This window comes from Actinia tenebrosa, unplaced genomic scaffold (assembly GCF_029948245.1).
Source record: "Actinia tenebrosa isolate PJP-AT-01 unplaced genomic scaffold, QUT_ActTen_1.0 PGA_scaffold5__44_contigs__length_20552954, whole genome shotgun sequence".
Taxonomy (NCBI): domain Eukaryota; kingdom Metazoa; phylum Cnidaria; class Anthozoa; order Actiniaria; family Actiniidae; genus Actinia; species Actinia tenebrosa.
In genome coordinates this window covers 12123916-12145310 of record NW_028292582.1, presented here as the reverse complement: position 1 = coordinate 12145310, position 21395 = coordinate 12123916, and the positions used below count along the sequence as shown (strand labels likewise).

The 21395-nt window shown below is 39.5% G+C and overlaps 1 protein-coding gene across 3 annotated transcripts; it reads left to right on the top strand.

Moving 5' to 3' along the window:
- Positions 1–244: 244 nt before the first annotated feature.
- LOC116305264 (WD repeat-containing protein 3) lies at positions 245–20775 on the top strand. Of its 3 annotated transcripts, none has more exons than XM_089037461.1 (18): positions 245–2576; positions 3112–3180; positions 3422–3494; positions 3926–3982; positions 4365–4465; positions 5002–5017; positions 5234–5329; positions 12957–13010; positions 13523–13603; positions 13675–13725; positions 14051–14116; positions 14530–14607; positions 15934–15984; positions 16574–16617; positions 17555–17633; positions 18475–18524; positions 19656–19749; positions 20563–20775. In XM_089037461.1, the coding sequence occupies exons 1-18, from the start codon at positions 2560–2562 to the stop codon at positions 20704–20706; spliced, it is 1221 nt and encodes a 406-aa protein (XP_088893587.1). In that variant the 5' UTR covers positions 245–2559; the 3' UTR covers positions 20707–20775. The 3 variants fall into 3 exon arrangements, with proteins under 3 accessions (XP_088893587.1, XP_088893586.1, XP_088893588.1); XM_089037460.1 differs by having other exon boundaries at positions 248–2576; positions 14530–14619; XM_089037462.1 differs by lacking the exons at positions 245–2576; positions 3112–3180; positions 3422–3494; ... (2 more) ...; positions 5002–5017; positions 5234–5329 and adding an exon at positions 11929–12144 and having other exon boundaries at positions 14530–14619.
- Positions 20776–21395: the final 620 nt, after the last annotated feature.

The window sequence follows — 21395 nt, the reverse complement described above, 5'->3', positions numbered from 1 at the left end:
CGAAGGAGTTTCTTAGCAATGTTCTCTTTGGCTACGTCTTCTGGGGTGCGGTCGTAACGCATTTGTGGCCCCCAGGCTCTTTTTAACTGTTTTGCGTACTCCACACGGCTTACAGCGGTGTAGATAAGGTTGCTCCAACACAGCCGCTGGTCTATGATCCATAAGGTTTCTTTTATGGTAAGTCCCTGCGCGCTATGGACTGTCATACAATAACCTAAGCGCCAATCGGGGTGTGAGGTAATTCTTTCTACTTTTTCTATGGGTACCCAGGCTTTATCATGTGTTACAGCATTTTGTAGTTGGATGTCGGTACCAGGTACCCAGACATCTCTTTTTTGCATTCGGGTATCGTGGGGTTTGTAAGAAACAGGTACGGGATGCGTAGGGAAGCGCTCTCGGTGTATATTTAGCAAATCCTTTTGTATGCGAGACTGTGCTGCGCGTTTGCTGCTCAGCACCAGATCCTTTGGATGCCATGCGTAAAGGAAGTCCTCGTAGGACTTCGCTCGTACACGTTTGCGCAGTATCTTGTTTTGTTCCGCGTCACTAAGGCCCCGAAGTTCTGCTTTCAGGTTTCTTATTTGATCCTTACTGCGGTAGTCGGTGTTAATTTCTTCGGAGTGGTCTACCATTTCTTTTAACCATTTATGGGGCATCTCTCCGGTTATTGGAGGAGGCTGGCAAGGATCTCCGGCGAATATCACTTGACACTTTCCACGGAGGAATTCTACGAACTCCTGCAGGATTTCTAAAGGAACGGTGCAAATCTCATCCCAAAGTATCACCGGGGGTATGTCGTGGATGGCTTCTGGTACCCACTTTTGACCATTCCAGCGAAAGAAGCTGTGGTACGTCTGCGCATCGTAACCCATCTCCGTTAATTCTCGCTCCAGACGATGCGTTGGTGTTAACACCTTTATCTTTGGAAATAGTTTCAAGACACGCGTAGTTTTACCACTGCCTCCCGTTCCGTAAAGGTAAGAGAAGCGTTGGTAAGAGATTGGGTCCGCAACCGACGGTAGAGGCTCCCCGGTTGGTTCCACGCTACCGTAAAGATGTTCTCCGTGGTATTCTACGCGTTCTCTCCAGGCCTTTATTTCTTCGTCTTTGACGCGCCATTGACCGCTCTCTGCAAGTTCGTCCTCTGTATAGAATTCCTGCATCTTTTCTAACACTTCTGGCTTTACATACAAAGAATCCGTGGCTACGCGTGGGATATCCTCTTTGTCAAACCGCAACAGCATTGACAATAGATTAATGTGCGCATATGCTAACATGCTGGCCCGAAGATGGTAATATTGCGGGCGATGATCTTGGTAATAACACAGTGCATTCCATTGCCGTTCCCCTTGGCCTTCTATGAAATAATTCCACTTCTCTACGGACACCATGGTTCCTTGCTCATGCGCGCGTTTTATTAAGAAGCTCAACTCACCGTCGTCTGTTATCAAACGCCGTTGCATGTGTTTTTCTCCTTCCTTAGCGCCCTGTGTGAACTTTCCTATGACAACCCGCGCTGTGGGGTTGTGCTCTGGGAGCCATTGTGTGAAGGCGCTATGGCAAAGTATGGCTTCATGCGCTGTGTATGTGAGGAGTTTACGCTCTTCGAGAAACTTCAGCAGGGGCACAGGGATCCATTCTTTCTCCTGTAGATGTTTCCCGTACCACGCGTAAATTATTGGATGTAAGTCTTCTGCTAACTCCCATGTGGTTAGTCTGACGAATCCTGTTGCTGGTGCGTCGTATTTACAGTCTAACGCGACACGAAAGAATTGTGAGTCGGGATGCCCGTATCTATCGTAATACTCCTTACAATCCCCAAGGCCTTTAAAACTGGCAGGGTAGCAATGTTTCATATCCAGGGATACGTATTGATCTTCGTCGTACTCCATGTTCCACAGACCTCCATGGCCGTGTTCTACACAGGCTTTGGCTATGTCTCCGAATTCTTTTGGGGTGGGTTTCCAGCCGTTTCTTTTCTTTGCGGCCAGGAAGTCCAAACTGCGGGAGCTAAGGACCTCATCTGAAAAGTCCTCACCAAGGGTTTCGCAGGCGCTTTGGATGCGCTGGTGTTCGCTCTCGGGCCGGTAAAGAGTGCCGTCTTGCGTCATGAATTGATTTCCTTCCGAATCCATTAGCCATATGGAATTCTCGTGGATCAAATCTATGAGTGGTGACCCCTTGTAGACCTTTGTCTCCTTCTTTCTTGGAAACCTAAGTTCTCTCCATGCGTGCGCGTTGTGTTGATAGATAACAATAGGCGCTCCCCGGCCTCCATACTTTTTCGTCCCTTCGTAAATAAAACCGTCGGTGATGTCCTTCACGTGTATGCGGCGTTCTAAGGCAGTTTCTAACTTTTTGATGTTTTCGATGGTTCCTCCAGTTTTACGAGTAGAATGCTCCCATTTCCTGATGGCTTCTCTTCTTTTTGGCGTAAGCTTACCGCCCCTAGAGGAATCTTCGAAAAACTCCCTAACCAGCTTCCCGACACAGTTACCAGGATGTCGCATTGGTCGCAACTTCTTAACATCCGGCTTCTTAATTTCGTATGCACCGTAGATGACCACGGTAACCGGGTAAGCGACCTCGTAGAAGAGCATGTCTATTCCCTCAAGTGCTCCCGGTCGTGTGTGCTTATTCAAAACGAACAGGTTCTGCTTACCAGACGCTCTGATAGGATTACGACCCTTTTCTATTATCCACTCACCGTCTAAGTACTTTACGAATGTCAACTCCAAACGGTAGTCACCGGCCGGCATTCTGTTGATTATCTTTTCAGCCATTTTGTGATTCATAGTTTTGTCTGTCTTTCCCTCCATAAATGTAGCGAAGACAAAGTCAGCGTCTGAGTTATCCATCACCTGATTTCCGAGCCTGCGCACAGTTTTGTTTTGAATGTCGTTGATGGTGGCCATGTATATCTAAGGAATATTTTAACCTCCGTTTGCGATAAATCTGCTGTACCCGTCTTCGTAAATCCGCGAGTTAAACCCGTATATCTTTGGCATCGATCGCGAGTCCCCCTACCTGCTGCTATATTTCAATCAAATGTTTTTATCTTTTTATCACTTTAATAATTGTTTGAAATTATTATTTCGTTTGTTCCAACAGCAAACGTCTTGGTATTGCCCATGTACAGACCCTCAAACTGAAAGAGGAAGTCGTTTGCGTTAAATACAGGTTGGTAACCCTATCTAGAATGTCGCTTATCTTACCGTAGCCATGACTACGCGTTGTCGGATGATTACCAATGTTTATTTGTTTTATTTGTTGTTCGTTTTACGATTTGGGCTCCACGGGGAACCTCTGCCCAGTCTATAGACTGGTTAATTCCATTATTATTATTATTATTGTTATTATCATCATCATCATCATCATCATCATCATCATTATTATTATTATCACCATCATTTATTTGTAGCCCGAACCAGAAGTTATTAGCTGTTAGTCTGCTGGATTGTACAGTTAAAGTGTTCTTTGCCGATTCTCTCAAAGTAAGTTGGTGATATGAATTCCGACCATCCAATATAGGGATTTACCGACCGACTGACCTAGGAAGTAATCTTCCAACTGACTGACCGACCAATCAAGTTATCCACCGACTGGTCGACTGACCTAGGGACTAATGTTCCAACTGACTGACCGACCAATCAAGTTATTCACCGACCGGTCGACTGACCTAGGGACTTATGTTCCAACTGACTGACCGACCAATCAAGTTATTTACCGACCGACTGTCCAAATTATCGATCGATTTACCTTCATAGAATCCAAACAATCAATAAAGAAACCGAGCAGTAAACCAACGAATCATCAAACCTACCTACCGAACCAACCGACCGTTAACAAACTAACTAAACACAGCAAACGAACAAGATAGTAACAATTATGACACGAGTTAATTTATTTTTTTCTATTCTGGTAGTTTTTCCTGTCTCTTTACGGTCACAAGCTACCTGTCATGGCTTTGGATATTTCCTCAGTAAGTTAGTCTGTTATTGTTTAAAATTGGTGTTTCTTTAACTTGTATTTTATCACAACTGAAAAATTAAAACTCAGTAGAAACATTTACTGAGAAAAATGTTAGTCCCAGTTTCTAACAGATTTAGGGTCTGAGTAAACACTGTCAGATCATGAGGAGGGTTTTGGGTCCCAGTACCTAACAGATGTCATCAGCGAGTAGGGTCTGGGTAACGTAATTGTAAGACAATTTTTGACACCTTGATGCCTTGAACAAGAGGTGAGTGAGACAAAGGCAGCCCCAAAACGAGTCGGTAGGGGCAGGACGATCCAGAACCCACGTAAGTGAAGTCGGAACGTTTTTGTTAGGGGAATGAGGAATGACGTCAAATTTCTGATAACAGGATAGCACATTGATCATCACTGGATCTGCTGACAAGAATATCAAGATATGGGGGCTGGACTTTGGGGATTGTCACAAGTCTATATTTGCTCATGATGATGGGTACGTTTTTTGCATATCACAAAAAAACAAAACAAAAAACAAAACAAAACAAAAAAACAAAAAAAACCCAAAACAAAACAAAAGTTGCAAACAAAAAAAAAAAAAAAACAAAACAAAACAAAAATTGAAATGCGTACCGTAGTGTTGGCTGTAGAAATGGGAAGCCATTTCAATGTCATTGAGTGAAACCGTCCTTATGGAAGCCATTTAATCGTTATCGAAGCTTAATCTTGTGGGAAACCATTTCAGTGTTATTGAAAGCCAATTAATTTATAAGAAGCCATTTCTATGTTAGTAAAAGCCAATTAAGTTACGTGAAGCCATTTCACTGTTATGAAAAGTCATTATTGTGAGGCGATTTTCATCTTATAAAAAGCCTTATTATGGAAAGTCATTTAAATGTTATCGAGTGCGTATGGGAGCCATTGCATTTATCTGATAAGTAAACTCCATCCAAGATGTCTTTTCCAAAACGTTTTGTCAATGAAAATATTTGTATCCGATTTTAATTCTAAGCTTTTTTCTTATTTTTTCAGCATTATGGGACTTCAGGTAAATACAGTATTTTTTTAAAATTATTTTAAAGCCCTATTTTAGTTCTTTCTTATTTTATGCCAGTTCTGAAATTCCAATCCTATGGACTCTCAGCAGTCCAAATATTTTTATCTTGAGTTTTTTTTTTTTCTTTAAAAAGGCTGCTCTCCTTATCCTCCAAGATGGCTGCTGTCACGTGATCATATTGATATTACATGTGTCATTTTGTTTCAGTTTATCGCGAACACCCATTACTTCATGTCAGTCAGTAAGGACAAGACCCTGAAGTATTGGGATGCCGACAAGTTTGAACAAATCATGGTGCTACAGGTGAACTATTTCAAATTACTTTGCACGCAGGCATTTGTTAAATCATAAAAGGAAAAACTCACCCGACTTCCTCATCATTTACATACCGACCCCTACCCCCACCGTCAATTTCTGACCTCATGAAGAATAGTACGTTGTTTGGAATAGCAGGAACCAAACTAATTCAGAGCGAATTTTGGACAATTTTATTCTCGCTCACTTCGCAAAACGAATGCGTCAATTTAACTGTATTTTTCATATATGTGCTTGGATTATCCTAGATTCTAACAGTGTATTTTATTTTAAGATTTTTTCAATGTTTAGCCTATTACGGCCGAAAATCAAACAGTGCTATTTTTAGTTTTTGGCTTTTTTCTCCTCATCCCCAGGTACGATTTTTCTGAAGTTTTCAGAATCTTATCATCTAATACTATTGCAGCCTGTGTATAAATTTGGATGGAAAGTCTTGGGCAGAAAAAAAGTTATGACGCCGCTCGAAAATTCGATCCAAAATTTGAAACATATAAGACATCGCGCTCTAGAAACACCACCATTGAATGGATTGCCTTGAAGGTTTCACATACCTATTTCCAAGTATTGCGGATGAGCCTTACGAAAAATCAGCATCAAATCTTAAAAACTCATTGAATAAATGTTTTTTTACTAATTGTCGTTGTAAACCTAAATATTAGAGTTTTGCTAAAAATCACATTTTCGCCTTTTTCTTCAAAACGGCTCCAAGTTTCTTTAAACTTCCTACATCAATAGACCAGAGCTTTATCTAGATGGTAGTGAAATTTCTACAGCTCCTCCTATCCAAATTTTGGAGAAAACGTTTTTTAAATTTGGACGACGACAATTAGTAAAAAAACATTTATTCAATGAGTTTTTAAGATTTGATGCTGATTTTTCGTCAGGCTCATCTGCAATACTTAGAAATAGATATGTGAAAACTTCAAGGCAATCCATTCAATGGTAATGTTTCTAAAGCGCGATGTTTCATATGCTTCAAATTTTGGATCGAATTTTCAAGCAGCGTCATAACTTTTGTTCTGCCCAAGACTTTCCATCCAAATTTATACACAGGCTGTAATAGTACTAGGTGATAAGATTCTAAAAATTTCAGAAAAATCATACCTGGGGATGAGGAGAAAAAAGCCAAAAACTAAAAATAGCACTGTTTGATATTCGGCTGTAATAGGCTAAACATTGAAAAAATCTTAAAATAAAATACACTGTTAGAATCTAGGATAATCCAAGCACATTATATGAAAAATACAGTTAAATTGACGCATTCGTTTTGCGAAGGGAGCGAGAACAAAATTGTCCAAAATTCGCTCTGAATTAGTTTGGTTCCACCTTAGTACTATAGAAAGTACTATTTCAAAATTCGTGGAATTTGAATTTGACATTGTTACAGACCCAGAAAGTCATGTTTTATTTAACCACATCAAGTAATCTTATCACTCCATTTCAACTTGAAAAACATCGATAATTCATTAACAATAAACCAGTAAATCGAAAGAACTAAGAAGTGTTTTATCATTTAACGGTTATAGAAAGTAATAGTCGTGGTCTGTAGAGCTTTTTCTAGTTTCTTACGACATAATTGCTTATAATAATTGCTTACAGTGTTAAAACTAATTTCTTGTTACAAACTTTTCGAATTATAAATCGTACTATTCTTAGTGAAACTCATAAATCAAACAAGAGTCATTTTCGTTTCTGAGAATGATCTCTCGCGAGGAAAAAAATAAATGTTTTTTCTTGGAACCGATGATCTTTTCCAAGAAACTATACTTCCGGTTGTTCCCAGAAGACATATAGTTAAAACCACATGGAATAATAACTAGATTATTACCTCGAAAGAAAAAATTAATGTTTTTCTTGGACTGACTGATGATCTTTTCCAAGAAACTATACTTCCTGTTGTTCCCAGAAGACATATATTAAAACCACATGGAATAATAACTAGATTATTACCTCGAAAGAAAAAATTAATGTTTTTCTTGGACTGACTGATGATCTTTTCCAAGAAACTATACTTCCTGTTGTTCCCAGAAGACATATATTAAAACCACATGGAATAATAACTAGATTATTACCTCGAAAGAAAAAATTAATGTTTTTCTTGGACTGACTGATGATCTTTTCCAAGAAACTATACTTCCTGTTGTTCCCAGAAGACATATAGTTAAAACCACATGGAATAATAACTAGATTATTACCTCGAAAGAAAAAATTAATGTTTTTCTTGGACTGACTGATGATCTTTTCCAAGAAACTATACTTCCTGTTGTTCCCAGAAGACATATAGTTAAAACAACATGGAATAATAACTAGATTATTACCTCGAAAGAAAAAATTAATGTTTTTCTTGGACTGACTGATGATCTTTTCCAAGAAACTATACTTCCTGTTGTTCCCAGAAGACATATATTAAAACAACATGGAATAATAACTAGATTATTACCTCGAAAGAAAAAATTAATGTTTTTCTTGGACTGACTGATGATCTTTTCCAAGAAACTATACTTCCTGTTGTTCCCAGAAGACATATATTAAAACAACATGGAATAATAACTAGATTATTACCTCGAAAGAAAAAATTAATGTTTTTCTTGGACTGACTGATGATCTTTTCCAAGAAACTATACTTCCTGTTGTTCCCAGAAGACATATAGTTAAAACCACATGGAATAATAACTAGATTATTACCTCGAAAGAAAAAATTAATGTTTTTCTTGGACTGACTGATGATCTTTTCCAAGAAACTATACTTCCTGTTGTTCCCAGAAGACATATATTAAAACAACATGGAATAATAACTAGATTATTACCTCGAAAGAAAAAATTAATGTTTTTCTTGGACTGACTGATGATCTTTTCCAAGAAACTATACTTCCTGTTGTTCCCAGAAGACATATATTAAAACAACATGGAATAATAACTAGATTATTACCTCGAAAGAAAAAATTAATGTTTTTCTTGGACTGACTGATGATCTTTTCCAAGAAACTATACTTCCTGTTGTTCCAAGAAGACATATATTAAAACCACATGGAATAATAACTAGATTATTACCTCGAAAGAAAAAATTAATGTTTTTCTTGGACTGACTGATGATCTTTTCCAAGAAACTATACTTCCTGTTGTTCCCAGAAGACATATAGTTAAAACCACATGGAATAATAAATAGATTATTACCTCGAAAGAAAAAATTAATGTTTTTCTTGGACTGACTGATGATCTTTTCCAAGAAACTATACTTCCTGTTGTTCCCAGAAGACATATAGTTAAAACCACATGGAATAATAAATAGATTATTACCTCGAAAGAAAAAATTAATGTTTTTCTTGGACTGACTGATGATCTTTTCCAAGAAACTATACTTCCTGTTGTTCCCAGAAGACATATAGTTAAAACCACATGGAATAATAAATAGATTATTACCTCGAAAGAAAAAATTAATGTTTTTCTTGGACTGACTGATGATCTTTTCCAAGAAACTATACTTCCTGTTGTTCCCAGAAGACATATAGTTAAAACCACATGGAATAATAACTAGATTATTACCTCGAAAGACTGAAACGATTTTAACATTTGCAAATACTTTACTAACCTAAAAGATAAAAACAAATCAAAACTTTGTAAACAAAAAATGTTTTGTCAAAAAGAAAAAAAGCTGAAGACGTTACATATTTTTCGTGGTTTTTATCAAGCACTGTTTTTAGGAGGCTTTCTGGTCTTATTTCGACAAGCTAGTTTAGTGTTCAGCCACCCTAACGTTCTTAAGAGCCTCCCCTCCCCCCACGGTTGCTGTGAGTGGGGGAGGCTTTTTTTTTTCACTCACAGCAACCGGTCCAAATGCGTCTACAGCGAGGCTTGAACTCGGGACTTTAGGCCTCCCCAGCTCCAAAGTCCACGATCACAAGCGAACGCCAGACACATCTGGACGCTTATGTATGTGAAAATTATTATATTTATGTCTTACACTCTAATTTGCATATTTTCTAGACTGACGTTCGATATGTAAATAGAATCCTGTCACGCTTTTTTCAAAGCAGATGTTTACTGAGCAAGCTTTCTTTGAAGCTCTTCTTTTGCCTCCTGGTAGATCTTTTTGCGAGATTCCTCGGAAAGATCTTTTACGACTGTTTTTTTATTCCTTATGTCCGTCTTTAATTTCTCGTACTTTTCCTCTTCGGCTAAGATAAGCGAGAATTCTACGTCGTCTATCTTTCTGTCACGCAAAGCCTTTGAGACAAGATCGGTAATTGTATTTACTTTAGCCCTTGACAGAGCTATTGTCGTGTCATGCTTGGATATTTTGCTTGACAACTGTTTCATAATACCCGTAGCAACGGCTGAAATAATACCACAGGCTGCCCCAACGCCGGCCAAAGGAACTCCAACAATTATTCCCGGTCCAGTAAGCGAAGTAGCAACGCCGGAGCCCGTTAACACAACAGAAATGGATCCTGAAGTTATCGCAATCTTATGTAGCGTACTCCGGGCTCTGACGTATTTCTTCCTAACTTTTTCATAGTGTTTTGTTTGCCCTTCCAAGTAAGCCAGGATTAAATTTGCTTTGTTGAGCCTAAAGTTTTCCGCGTTTAATTCGTTAGGTCCCTCCCTAGGTAAATCAGGATAAAGTGGAGGTGCTGATGGTATAACATCCATTATATATACTAACGTACGACGCTTTTGGGAATGATATCGAGGAGCAGCCACATCACGATAATCGAGATTACTGGAATTGGAGAGCATTTAGGAAGATGTTTCCGCATGCAGACCCTAGTAAGTTCGAAAGGAGACCCGATGGGATTTACTTTAACGGCTCCAGGATGTACAGCAATGCGGATTTGAAGGCACCAAAGCCCGTTCGTAAAGAAAGGCCACCAAAACCCGAGCATAAAGAAGTACCACCCAATTTTCCAAGGAATCTATTAATGGCCAAGGAAGATTACCCATTTTACGACGCCCAAGGTGGTATAAACGACTTCGATAAATTGGTAACGCATTTGAAGATTCCAGTGGGTAAGCAATCGTTTGACGTAGTAGTAAGGGATATCTTTAAAGAGACGATGTTGAAGCATACGTCGGGTAAAGAGGCCAGGGAATGGTTAGCAGGGCCCAACATGCGGTATTGGCCGCAGCAGTTAAACTTTGCTATTTGGGCTGCCACTAAAGGTTGTGGTGTTGCCGCGGACATGTTTCATATTTCATTTATGCGGTTTCACGTCGCCTTTACGGTGAGGAGGTTGTTGAAGGAGCTTAACGTACCCCTACCAGGAGATGAGGTGTTTAATTCGATGAATAACCGCTACGACTCCGCTGCCCTAGAAAGGTTAATTAACGAGTTTAAGCCACAGCAAAGAGACTTTCGTTATAAGGAGGGTAAGACGCATGGGTTGGGCATTGTTTACGTTTGGGGTATTAATGCTGCGCGTCCGGCAGACATGGATCACCAAGAATACCCCGGGAAGGAATTAGAGTTTTACGATATGGGCGGTCGCAAGGATAATAACACGCTAATTGATAGGATTCAAATGATTTTTCCTAGCACTTGGGATCCGTTTGTGTTAATGAAAGGAAAAGGTTTAAGGAATTTCGCTAGGATTAACCGCAGCATAGAGGCATTCGTGTACTGCATCTTAGGAGCGCAGGTAAATACCCGCAGCCCCATTGTTGGATCCCAAGGCGCTTCACAGGAAACGCAACAGGAATTCCTAACCCTGTTTGAGTCCGCAATAATAGAAAATGACATATCTAAATCGGTGCAGAGATATCAATTAGCGGTGCAGCAATCAAAGGTTAGACTGGATTACGCTTTGTCGCCTGGTTGTTGGTTGATGCCAAGTAATTTGGTTATTAACACCAATTCCGTTGTGGGTTGCAACAACAAGCTGCAGCGAGCAACCAAAGACATGAAGTTTGGGGTGAATGACGTGAACTCTGACATGACCAAGGGCATTCCTCACTTCGTAGAGAAGTCAAAAAAGTCGCATGAAACGAAGCTACATGTAGTTAAGAAACCATCAAAGCATATTCCCGCAACCATACCTGAGGAATATGACCATAACTTATTAAAAGCCGGCTTAGCTACCGCAAGCATTGGTCTGAGTTATTATATATGGCGATGAACAACCCCTACGTAGCTGGAGTAGATTGTGTTTATACGACTTACACAGGCGAGAAAAAATACACCCAGGCATCTTGGGTTGATGTCACGGAGATGTCTGTAGACTTGAACTACTCGGGAAAGAAGTTAATTCTTTGTAGTATTTGCATTGGCACGAGTAGTCACGCCAACGTGGGCTTTAGGTTCCTGGATGAGAATGGCATACTGCAGCCTATGAGAAATAAGACGAACAACAGGGAGCCTGCACATTTTTCCACCGAGCCCAGCTCAGCCAGCGCTGAAAATCATTCCGTTTGGACTTTTCATATGATCGCCGATTGCCACGGAAAAGTAAAGCTGCAAATGCGCGTAGATGACACCGGAAGCGTTTGCATAAACAGCATAGAAAATCAAAGGGATACAGCCTATAACCACGCAACCATCAGCAGCCTTACGGTGTTAAGTCTCTAGAAGCAAACTATGTTTGCTGGAATATATGAATCCGCATACGAAAGAGGACTGGTTCTTACATTATTTAGAGGAAAGTACATATGGACAGGGCGACAGTTGGCGAGACACCGGGCTGTGGGTAAGGGTTGGAGGCTTGGGGTTGATTATGTGCACCATTAACGTTAGCACGTGGAATAGCTGCAATGTTGGGTTTAGGATCGTTGATGAGGCCAACGCCCCATTATTACCCTACAGGAAAAAGGTGAATAACAGGGCTCCAACTCATTTTACGTTTGAGCCCACGCACACGAGCGCGGAGAACCTAACGTCGGTGACTTTTCATATGGTAGTCAATTGTCAATATGCGAAGCTTCAGGTTCGCCCTAGCGATACCATGGCTGGTGGTCTTGGTGAACTTACGATAAATGCTATTCTAGATATTAATAACGGGAAGCCGGATAACGCCTGGAATCATAGAACCATTAGCACCATGAGCGTGCTGCCGCTAGTTCCGCATTATCAAGGCGGCGCGAATACTATCTTTACTTATCCCCAGTCGAGAACGCCTCGGGTACCCGACGACGATAAGCCCCCAGTAATACACAAGGATAAGATCAACCCTTCATCTTCTTCAGGAGGACCACCCCAATAGCGACGACTAATATCCAAATGTTATTCCCCACGAACTTTTTGTTTCCCTTAAACTCAATAAACTTAATACTACTGTCTTTCAGTCCGTTTTGAAGGGTGCATCGATTGAAAATATAGTCGCTATCATCTTGAAGCGAACTTACCACTCTTGCTGGCATTTTCGAGTTAGTAGAGTCGAGAGTTGACCTTGCGCGTGTGATTGGATCTATCTATCTATCTTAAGAAGCAGAACTGAAGCGAACGCGTCCTTTTTTGCAGTTGTGGAAGTTACTCGAGAGGTGCGCAGTGATTGGTTGATTCTTGTTCCGTTTGGCCTTTTGTTAACCTTATATAGGGTTTAAGCGCGTGCTTGTCTGACAAATCTAATTGGGTTTTACCATCTGCTCCTCATAGTAAACAAGCAGATGTCATTTATTTTGACAGGGTCATCAGGGAGAGGTCTGGTGCCTAGCTGTCAGTCCCAATGGAGAATACGTGGTGAGTGTCTTAAACAAGAATCCCGAATCAACGACGCCCATTTTCAGTGATGAATAACACCACCCTCCATACTTCGATTCATTGGTCGAACACAAAGTATTAAATCGAGGCTTCAAAGTAAACCCTTCAAAGGATTAATCCAAATTGAACCTTACAGCCTCGGTTAAATGGTTTGTGTTTGCGGTAAAGTACTACCGTTTGTTTATAGTTTAACAAGAGACCTTTCTCAAGGGCAGCCATGTTGATAGTCTCCACTTCTCTCCCATAAACCGTTTGTGCGAAGAGAAGTGGACCGTAGGGGAATGGAATGAGACTAAAAACGGCTGCCAAGAAGACTAGAATGTTGGCTGGAACTATATACTTTCCTTGTGTTACCTCGCATTCGACAAGCGCTTTAAGATGAACTTTCCATAAGACTTTTATTGTTAGGGTAGGGAAAATGGCCTACCGTTGTTGACGCTGTGTATCATTTGAGAACCAATTTTGCTTAAGAGATTTTGATTGGTTGACAGGTCACGGGGTCGCATGACAAGTCTCTGCGTCTATGGCAACGAACGGATGAGCCATTGATCATTGATGAGGAGCGTGAACAGGTGCGTTTGACGTAATCTTCGTTATCTTTGTTTGTTTTTAGCGATAAATTCAACTTTCTTTTCGAACCTAGGAAAGAGAAACTGCTTTTGAAGAAACTCTGGCACAAGGGCCGGAACAAGTCGTAAGTAAAACTACAACGAAACTGCAGGTCTCGCCATTCAGCGTATTTTCTTATATAAAGTGTAATGCCATTTCAGGGGCGCAGCCGGGGGGGGGGGGGGGGGCAAGGGGTTTTTGCCGCCCACCTGTCCTCACGCTGAAGAAACCTAAGCACACCCAAAGTTCAAGGTCGCGTTATCAGTTTATTCCTGTGTTTTTGAGACGCGAATTCTAGATAAAGGAAAATAGGGTCACGTGACCTAGTAGCGCTATTGGTATCAGTCGACGTCATTTCCTGACTTCTGCGTTACTTTTCAAAGGAGTTATTTCACTTTTCTTTATCAAAGATTCCTGGAGAAAATGATTCTGAAGCGAGAAAGGCTGGAAAGAAGACAATGGAAAGCATGAAATCGGTAAGGAATTCACGAAACTTCTTAACCTCTGAGAAATCTGTCAGAGTGAAATACAGATGTCACGTCAGAATTCCTTATGTAAAACGTTTTTAGTGAAAGTAGTCTTGTTGTTCGACTGTACATTTTTGGCGCATGCGCATTTGTTTTCAGCTGCGATATGGTTTCTCCAATGTTTCCCGGACGTGGTTTGCTGCACGGGGACTGGGGCAATTCGACTGTGATACCCAAAGCTACCCAGAGCGGCATCCAGAGCATGATTTGTTTCGTACTATGCTTAAATATTTAACGAATGGAACATCATTTTTGCGTGCTCCGTTTACTAATAAAACACTTTCTCGACCAATCAAAGCGCGCATACTATATAAGCTATATATATTTTTGAGTTCAATTTTTTTTTTACTTCATACCAACAGGCGGAACAATTGATGGAAGCCATTGAACTGCACAGAGAGGAATCTGCGAAGATGTTCGAGTATCGAACCGCCTTGAAAGTAAACAAAAAGGTCTTTAATAACAATAACGAAAAATATTATAGTTATAGTCCTTGAAAATGAAAGGGTTACAAACATGTCCCCTTTTTCCCAGCCCAAAACACGTTTTGGGTTGAAAGGAAATTCTTCAAATATCATTGAACCCTGAAACAGCTTCTTGGTCAGAGGCAAGTCACTATAGCTACCACAGGGAGCCCGGGTTTAGAATTTGTACATGAATAAATAAATCAATAAAGTGCTTTATTTGGTTTCCTGTGTTGAGATTTGAAACAAGACGCTGATACGTTGAATTTCCGGTAATCGTACTACCAGTAACTTAATAGCAGATTAACGTAAGTAACTTGAGAGAGCAGCTTATAATTCAAATTTACGTATTAGTGTAACGCACTCTCTCTTACCATTTACTAGGGCGTGCGTTACACTGATACGTTACGTTAAGCTACTATCAAGTTACTGGTAGTACGATTGCCGGAAATTCAACTTATCAGCGTCTTGTTTCAAATCTCAATACAGGAAACCCAATAAAGCACTTTATTGATTTATTTATTCATGTACAAATTCTAAAGCCGGGCTCCCTGTGTAGCTACACCATCGCCCTTAATTCCCTACACTTTTCCAGCTAAGCGGGGAATTTTGTTTCAGCCAATCACAGCGCGTTTAGCTGTTTTACCGGCAGCCTTCATTCCCAGGCTTCTGTAACCCAACTTTTGCGCATTTTGCTGTTTTCTTTTGACTAAAATAATATACGAGGCTACAAGAAGCAGAAATATGGAAAGAAAGAATAAGAAAAATTTCACTTTTACCGCCATGTTTGCTTAAGGCCCTGTTATACGTTGAAAATTTTAGCTGAAACTTGCTTGCAACGGCGTTGTGTGACAAGTTTCACTGGTGTGTTACACGGCGCAATTTCGTTCTGAAACTTGTTCCCGACACGAGTTTCGGTTGCACGAGTAGAAAGCAGTTCTACTTTTCGTGAAACTTTCTCGCGACTAAAGTTTCACAAAGCCAAAATTGCGCCGTGTAACATGCAATATGTTTTATTTTATTTTAAATTGGTGATTCTTTTTACCTACTTGTAAAGAACTGAATGAAACGATGTGTAACCATTGTGTTACGAAATGCGGTTTTATTACGATCTCTCGAAACAGGTTGTAGAAATTTTGTTTGCTCACCAGTATATTTCACCCATGGGAATCAAGATGTTCACTCATTTGCTGTCAGTGAATTAATCAGCACGTAATTACTGAGCTGCAAAGGGCCTATTGTGCGCTAGCGGGCAGGTTTGATAAGAATCGGTCTTCACTGTTCTATGCTTCGTCCTCACAGGCTCCACTTCCCCCTACTAACCCAATATTGATGGCATTTGGTAACATTTCGGTAAGTAAGATCACAGGGAGCCCAATTTACATTAAAGTGATAGGTGAAAATAAAATCAAAAATTGAATAATTATAATTATTGTTTTTAATTCGAGGTCAAGATAATGTCCTTTCTGCATTGAAACTAAGCAATTTTTGTGGTCCATAGAATAGACCCTTTGCATGCAACGTCAAAACAGCTCGATTTGGAGGAAAAAACAAAATAATTTCAATCGCCTGAGAATCAGAAACCTATTGTTATGTTCTCCAAATTGAGCTGCATCCCGATGTGCTGTAAGGGTCTATTGTGGATTTTGTCAAATTACGTCATGTGTCTACTGACCAATCAGAACTCTTTATTTATTTATTTATTTATCTATCTATCTATTTATTTATTTATCTATCTATTTATTTATTTATTTATTTATTTATTTATTTATTTATTTAGCTTCGCCATTCAAACACTCACACATGAACCCACTCACACATACACACACACACACACACGAGAATAATTACATACATATATATACATAATGGCTGGGAATCCACTACAGCGTGTGCCAATTACAGCGTAATCTAATTTACTACATTTGGTCATATTTTTCAGTCTTCTCGTTATGTGCTACAAGTCACTCAAAAGATCCGTTCCAGGTTAGATGTATTCAGCCTCCTTTTCCTTCCAACTATTGTGATTTACAATGCTTCTCGATATAATAGCACGATTCGTCGTCAAGATGAAGTAGGTTTTGCTGAACGTTAATCAAGGCGTTTCCATGACAATCAATGGGCCTTCCTCTTTATGTTGACGTCGATGATGCTTCTAGATGGCAATGTTGCTCTGCCGAAATAACATGTTTATGACTCACAATTTATTCAATGGGCCTTCTTCACGTGGCAGCCATGTTAGTTGGAACAATAGATTCCACCACGTGTAGCCTCGCATTCAAGTGCTTGAGAATGAATTAATGCTGGGCAAACAAAGGTTTTTATTCTCATGAGAATAAACATGGCTGCCTCGTTTTTCCGTCATTGTCATGGAAACATTTTGATTAGCATTCACCAATACCTATTTCGTTGTGACGGCAAATTTTACATTCTGCGCATGCTATTAGACCTCTTTACCTCAGGGGCGGCGGAAGCTGAAAATCTTTGGGGGCACTGCAAAAAATATTTGGGGGGGCACTGCAAAAAATCACAACAATAACTTAATAACGGTAATAAAAATCGAATCTATGCATTTATATTTCATGTGAACCAATATTTCGTGGAAGGGCACATGCCCTCCCCCCCGGCCCCCCCTGGTTCCGCCGCCCCTGTACCTTGGGCATAATGCTTTCCCACCTCAGACCACATGTCATTCCCTTGAGTATCATCGCTTTGTTTAACGATTGCGCACGAGAAAACACATGAATTTGGATACAACTCAAACAAATCTTATTCTCAAGAGAATGACACGGACTGAAATGGGAAAACATTACGCTCGAGATGGAAAGGATTATGGAGAAGCACAGGTTAATTGCTAATCTTTAGAAATGATCTTTGACTTATTTATAAATAACTAATTGAGAAAAAATTGAATTTGTTTTAGTGAGCTGGAAGAAGCACTGGTTGTTTTACCATTTGATTATGTCATTGATATTCTGAAGCTACTTGACGAATGGATAAAGGTATCAGCTACTGATCTACTTTACTGGGGGACCACCTCTCACATTAAAGCGGATTTCGAATGAGTATATACGTTAAATTCGCAACAGTAATGTGGCCCTACTTTGCCTTACCGTGGTCTTAACTACGCGTTTTGATTGCATGCATAACTTGAAGCATAGTGAATAGCTATTAATCTATTAACTATGCTTGAAGTCTATGGGAAGCCATTTCAATGCATGTTACGGCACGTCGTACCGTGTACATGCTGCGTCATTACTGCATGTTTCCAACTCATACGATAACCATTCTTGAGGGAAGCCATTTCAACGTTACAACATGTCGTACCGTGTACGTGCTGTATTTCAGTACCGTATGCTTCCCACTCATTCGATAACCATTCTTGAGGGAAGCCATTTCAACGTTACAAATGTCGTACCGTGTACGTGCTGTATTTCAGTACCGTATGCTTCCCACTCATTCGATAACCATTCTTGAGGGAAGCCATTTCAACGTTACAACATGTCGTACCCTGTACGTGCTGTATTTCAGTACCGTATGCTTCCCACTCATTCGATAACCATTCTTATGGGAAGCCATTTCAATGCTATGGAATGTCGCACCGAAAACGTGCTGTAAGTCAGTACCATATGTTTTCAACCAATACGAAAACCGCTCTAAACGACCCCGTTGCTCTAATGCTTAAGAATAAAAAAGGTGCGCCTTGCTGTATACACACACAGAGATTAGTGGAAGAAGGCACAACCAGTAATACAACGAGAATGTCCAAAAATTAGGGTACAAAACAGACACTCCACGACTGCTGTTTGCTAATGATTTTAATGCTTCTCTTTGGTCAAATAGGCAAACTGGGAGATAGAGCTGTCTTGTAGATGTCTGTTCTTCTTGATGAGGTAATTAATATATTATGAATATGATTAAGACCTTTTTTTAACTTAAAATTTTATCAAACTCTGAAAGGTATGGGCTGGTGTAAGTTGATAAGGGCATCGCTAACTCACAGATCGAGTTACCCTATTTCAAGATGACGTCACAGTTTGTTTACATCGGCTAAGATGATAGAAATTTAGGCTAAATTTAAGCTTAATTCTCTTCTTTCGAGATATTTAGCGTAATATTTAGTTGTTCTTGCCTTCACCAGCTCATTAACCAAATTTCATTGTGATTTAAGATGTGTTGTTGTCATTCCAACCCTCTCAAGCGACCATGATCCCTAGCGTTAAAACAATAGTTTGTTTTGAAGTGACATCATTATGAAATAGGGCAATCGGAATTTAGCTTTTTCGGTTTTGCAGAGGAGAAAAATAGGAGAACCCAGAGAAAACCACTTGAATGAAGGGATATAATGATGTGACATGTGATGCCGAGTCCAGGAAGGAAGAAGTGAATGCACTACTGCAGCACCACCCTTGATTTACATATTGTGCATGAATTGCAGTGGTGCATTTTCAGTCTTGGGTTCAAAAATATTTTAACTCATAGTGATGAAAATTTATTGAATTAATACTCGAGCTATTTCTATTATCTACAAGAATTACTAGTAAGATTAGTATTTATAAATGCTTTGAAAATTCTATGTATTATTTATTGATATGTACTATAGACGTAGATAATGAATTATAATGGTACAAAACCAATAAAAACGTTAAAAAAAAAAATTTTTTAATTTTTATCAAGTAAAATCACAGGTAGCCCAAGCTTGGTTTCTGTGGTGTCATGTTATAAGGAAATGTATGGGGATTCCTCAAAAATATGAATAAAATCCTTGAAACGTGAAATAAAGCTTGGAAAAAAAATTGGGAAAAAAATCTTAAAACGGGCTAAATTAAAAAAATAACCACACAGAGCGAAAGAACTGCTATTTCTCGATGATCGGGTAAAATTTCGAGGCTTTATTTCACGTTTCAAGGATTTTATTCATATTTTTGATGAATTCCCAAACACTTCCTTATAACATGACACTACAGAAACCAAGGTTGGGCTACCTGTGGTAAAATGTTAAATTTCTTTTCTTTTCTTTTCAGAATCCATCACAACCAAATAGCAGCCACTAGTAAACTCTTACCAGTAATCGACTCCATTCGTCAGAACACCAAACGACAAGTACACGGACTAAGGGTATGTACAGTAATAATGTAATATATACATTGATATACACAGCCAATCTTTATGGGCATTTATAATAGTGAGCCATCGTAAAGCCTCCCAGTTCAATTGGTTGAGCACTGGACTATTGTGCTGGAGGTTATTGGGTTCAAGCTTTGGGTGACTGACACTCAGGGTCTTAGAATATTAGACTATAAGGAGCTGTCTAAAAAAATCTGCAAATGGTGAGAACGTCGCTGTGGCTGTCCCTGTCACAAGTTTATCAGTGCTAAGTTGAAACTGTCTTGTGTCATCCTCTAAATAAAGTCAATCATCATCATCATCAGTCATCATCACCATCATAATCAACACCAGCACCATCATTGTCATTGTCATTATCATCATTGTCAATATCGACATCATCACCAGCACCATCATCATCATCATCATTGCCATCATCACTGTCATCATCATCATCAACACCCTCATCAACACCATTATCATTAACATAGTCATCACTATAATCATAATCAGCATCATCTTTATCCTACAGACTAGACATGAATATAACCTAGGAACAAATACCTAGGAATACAATTTCATGTTCTTCTTTTAAACATTTTAAAACTGAAGTGAGTTAATTGAACAAGAATATTGGATCATGTTATAATTGAATGCACATGAGGATGATTCTGTATCTTCTCTTGGGTCACTGATTTGTGTTGTTTCTTCTTATTAATTATTCATAATTCATTTATTCAACCATTTGCTTCTTGTGTCAGGGGGGGAGGGGAGAGCCAACATTATATTTGTTGCTAAACTTCCTTTGAACGTTTTGGTCTTCAGGATATAATAGGATTTAATCAAGCTGGTATGCAGTTTCTTCGCCAAGAAATGGAAGCCAAGGAAATCTCATTTTTCACTGATGCTACTGAAAAACTAAGAAATATACGAAAGAAACGTAAAACAGTTAAACAAGTCGTAATTTAACCCTTGAATACTTTTTCTTAAATATGACTAAAATAAAGGTACTATGAGTTGTACAAGTGTACTAACAAAGTTGTGTAACAAGTCATGCGGTAATGTTATACTTGACATTTTATTGAACCCTGAAACAAACTCTGGGCTGATCTAAGTCAGGGCATGGCTAACTTACAGATCGAACCCTGAAACAATCTCTGGGCTGATCTAAGTCAGGGCATGGCTAATTACAGATCGAACCCTGAAACAACCTCTGGGCCGATCAAAGTCGGGGCACGGCTAACTTGCAGATGGAACCCTGAAACAACCTCTGGGCTGATCAAAGTCAGGGCACGGCTAACTTACAGATCAAACCCTGAAACAACCTCTGGGCTGATCAAAGTCAGGGCACGGCTAACTTACAGATCAAACCCTGAAACAACCTCTGGGATCTAAGTTAGGGCAAGGTTAAATCACAAAATGGTCCCTGAACCAACCTCTGGTCTTTTACTCACAGAATGAATTGACAAATTATGATTTAGCATGTGGGGTTATGTGATTAGAAAAATCAGAAGAGATCTTGGAGAAAACCCACTGCATGAAGTACTACTCACAACTTACATGTAACTCTCTACTCTACTTCTCACAACAACAAAAATATTTTGTTGTACGTAGAACTACATTTGGTTGTAACTTGCAACTTGTATAACTAACAAACA

Excerpts from the sequence above, each read along its gene's own strand:
- LOC116305264 (XM_089037460.1), top strand. Across the intron at positions 13,604-13,674 it reads TTGATGAGGAGCGTGAACAG|GAAAGAGAAACTGCTTTTGA; the intron begins GTGCGTTTGACG and ends TTTCGAACCTAG. Across the intron at positions 17,634-18,474 it reads TACTTGACGAATGGATAAAG|GCAAACTGGGAGATAGAGCT; the intron begins GTATCAGCTACT and ends TTGGTCAAATAG.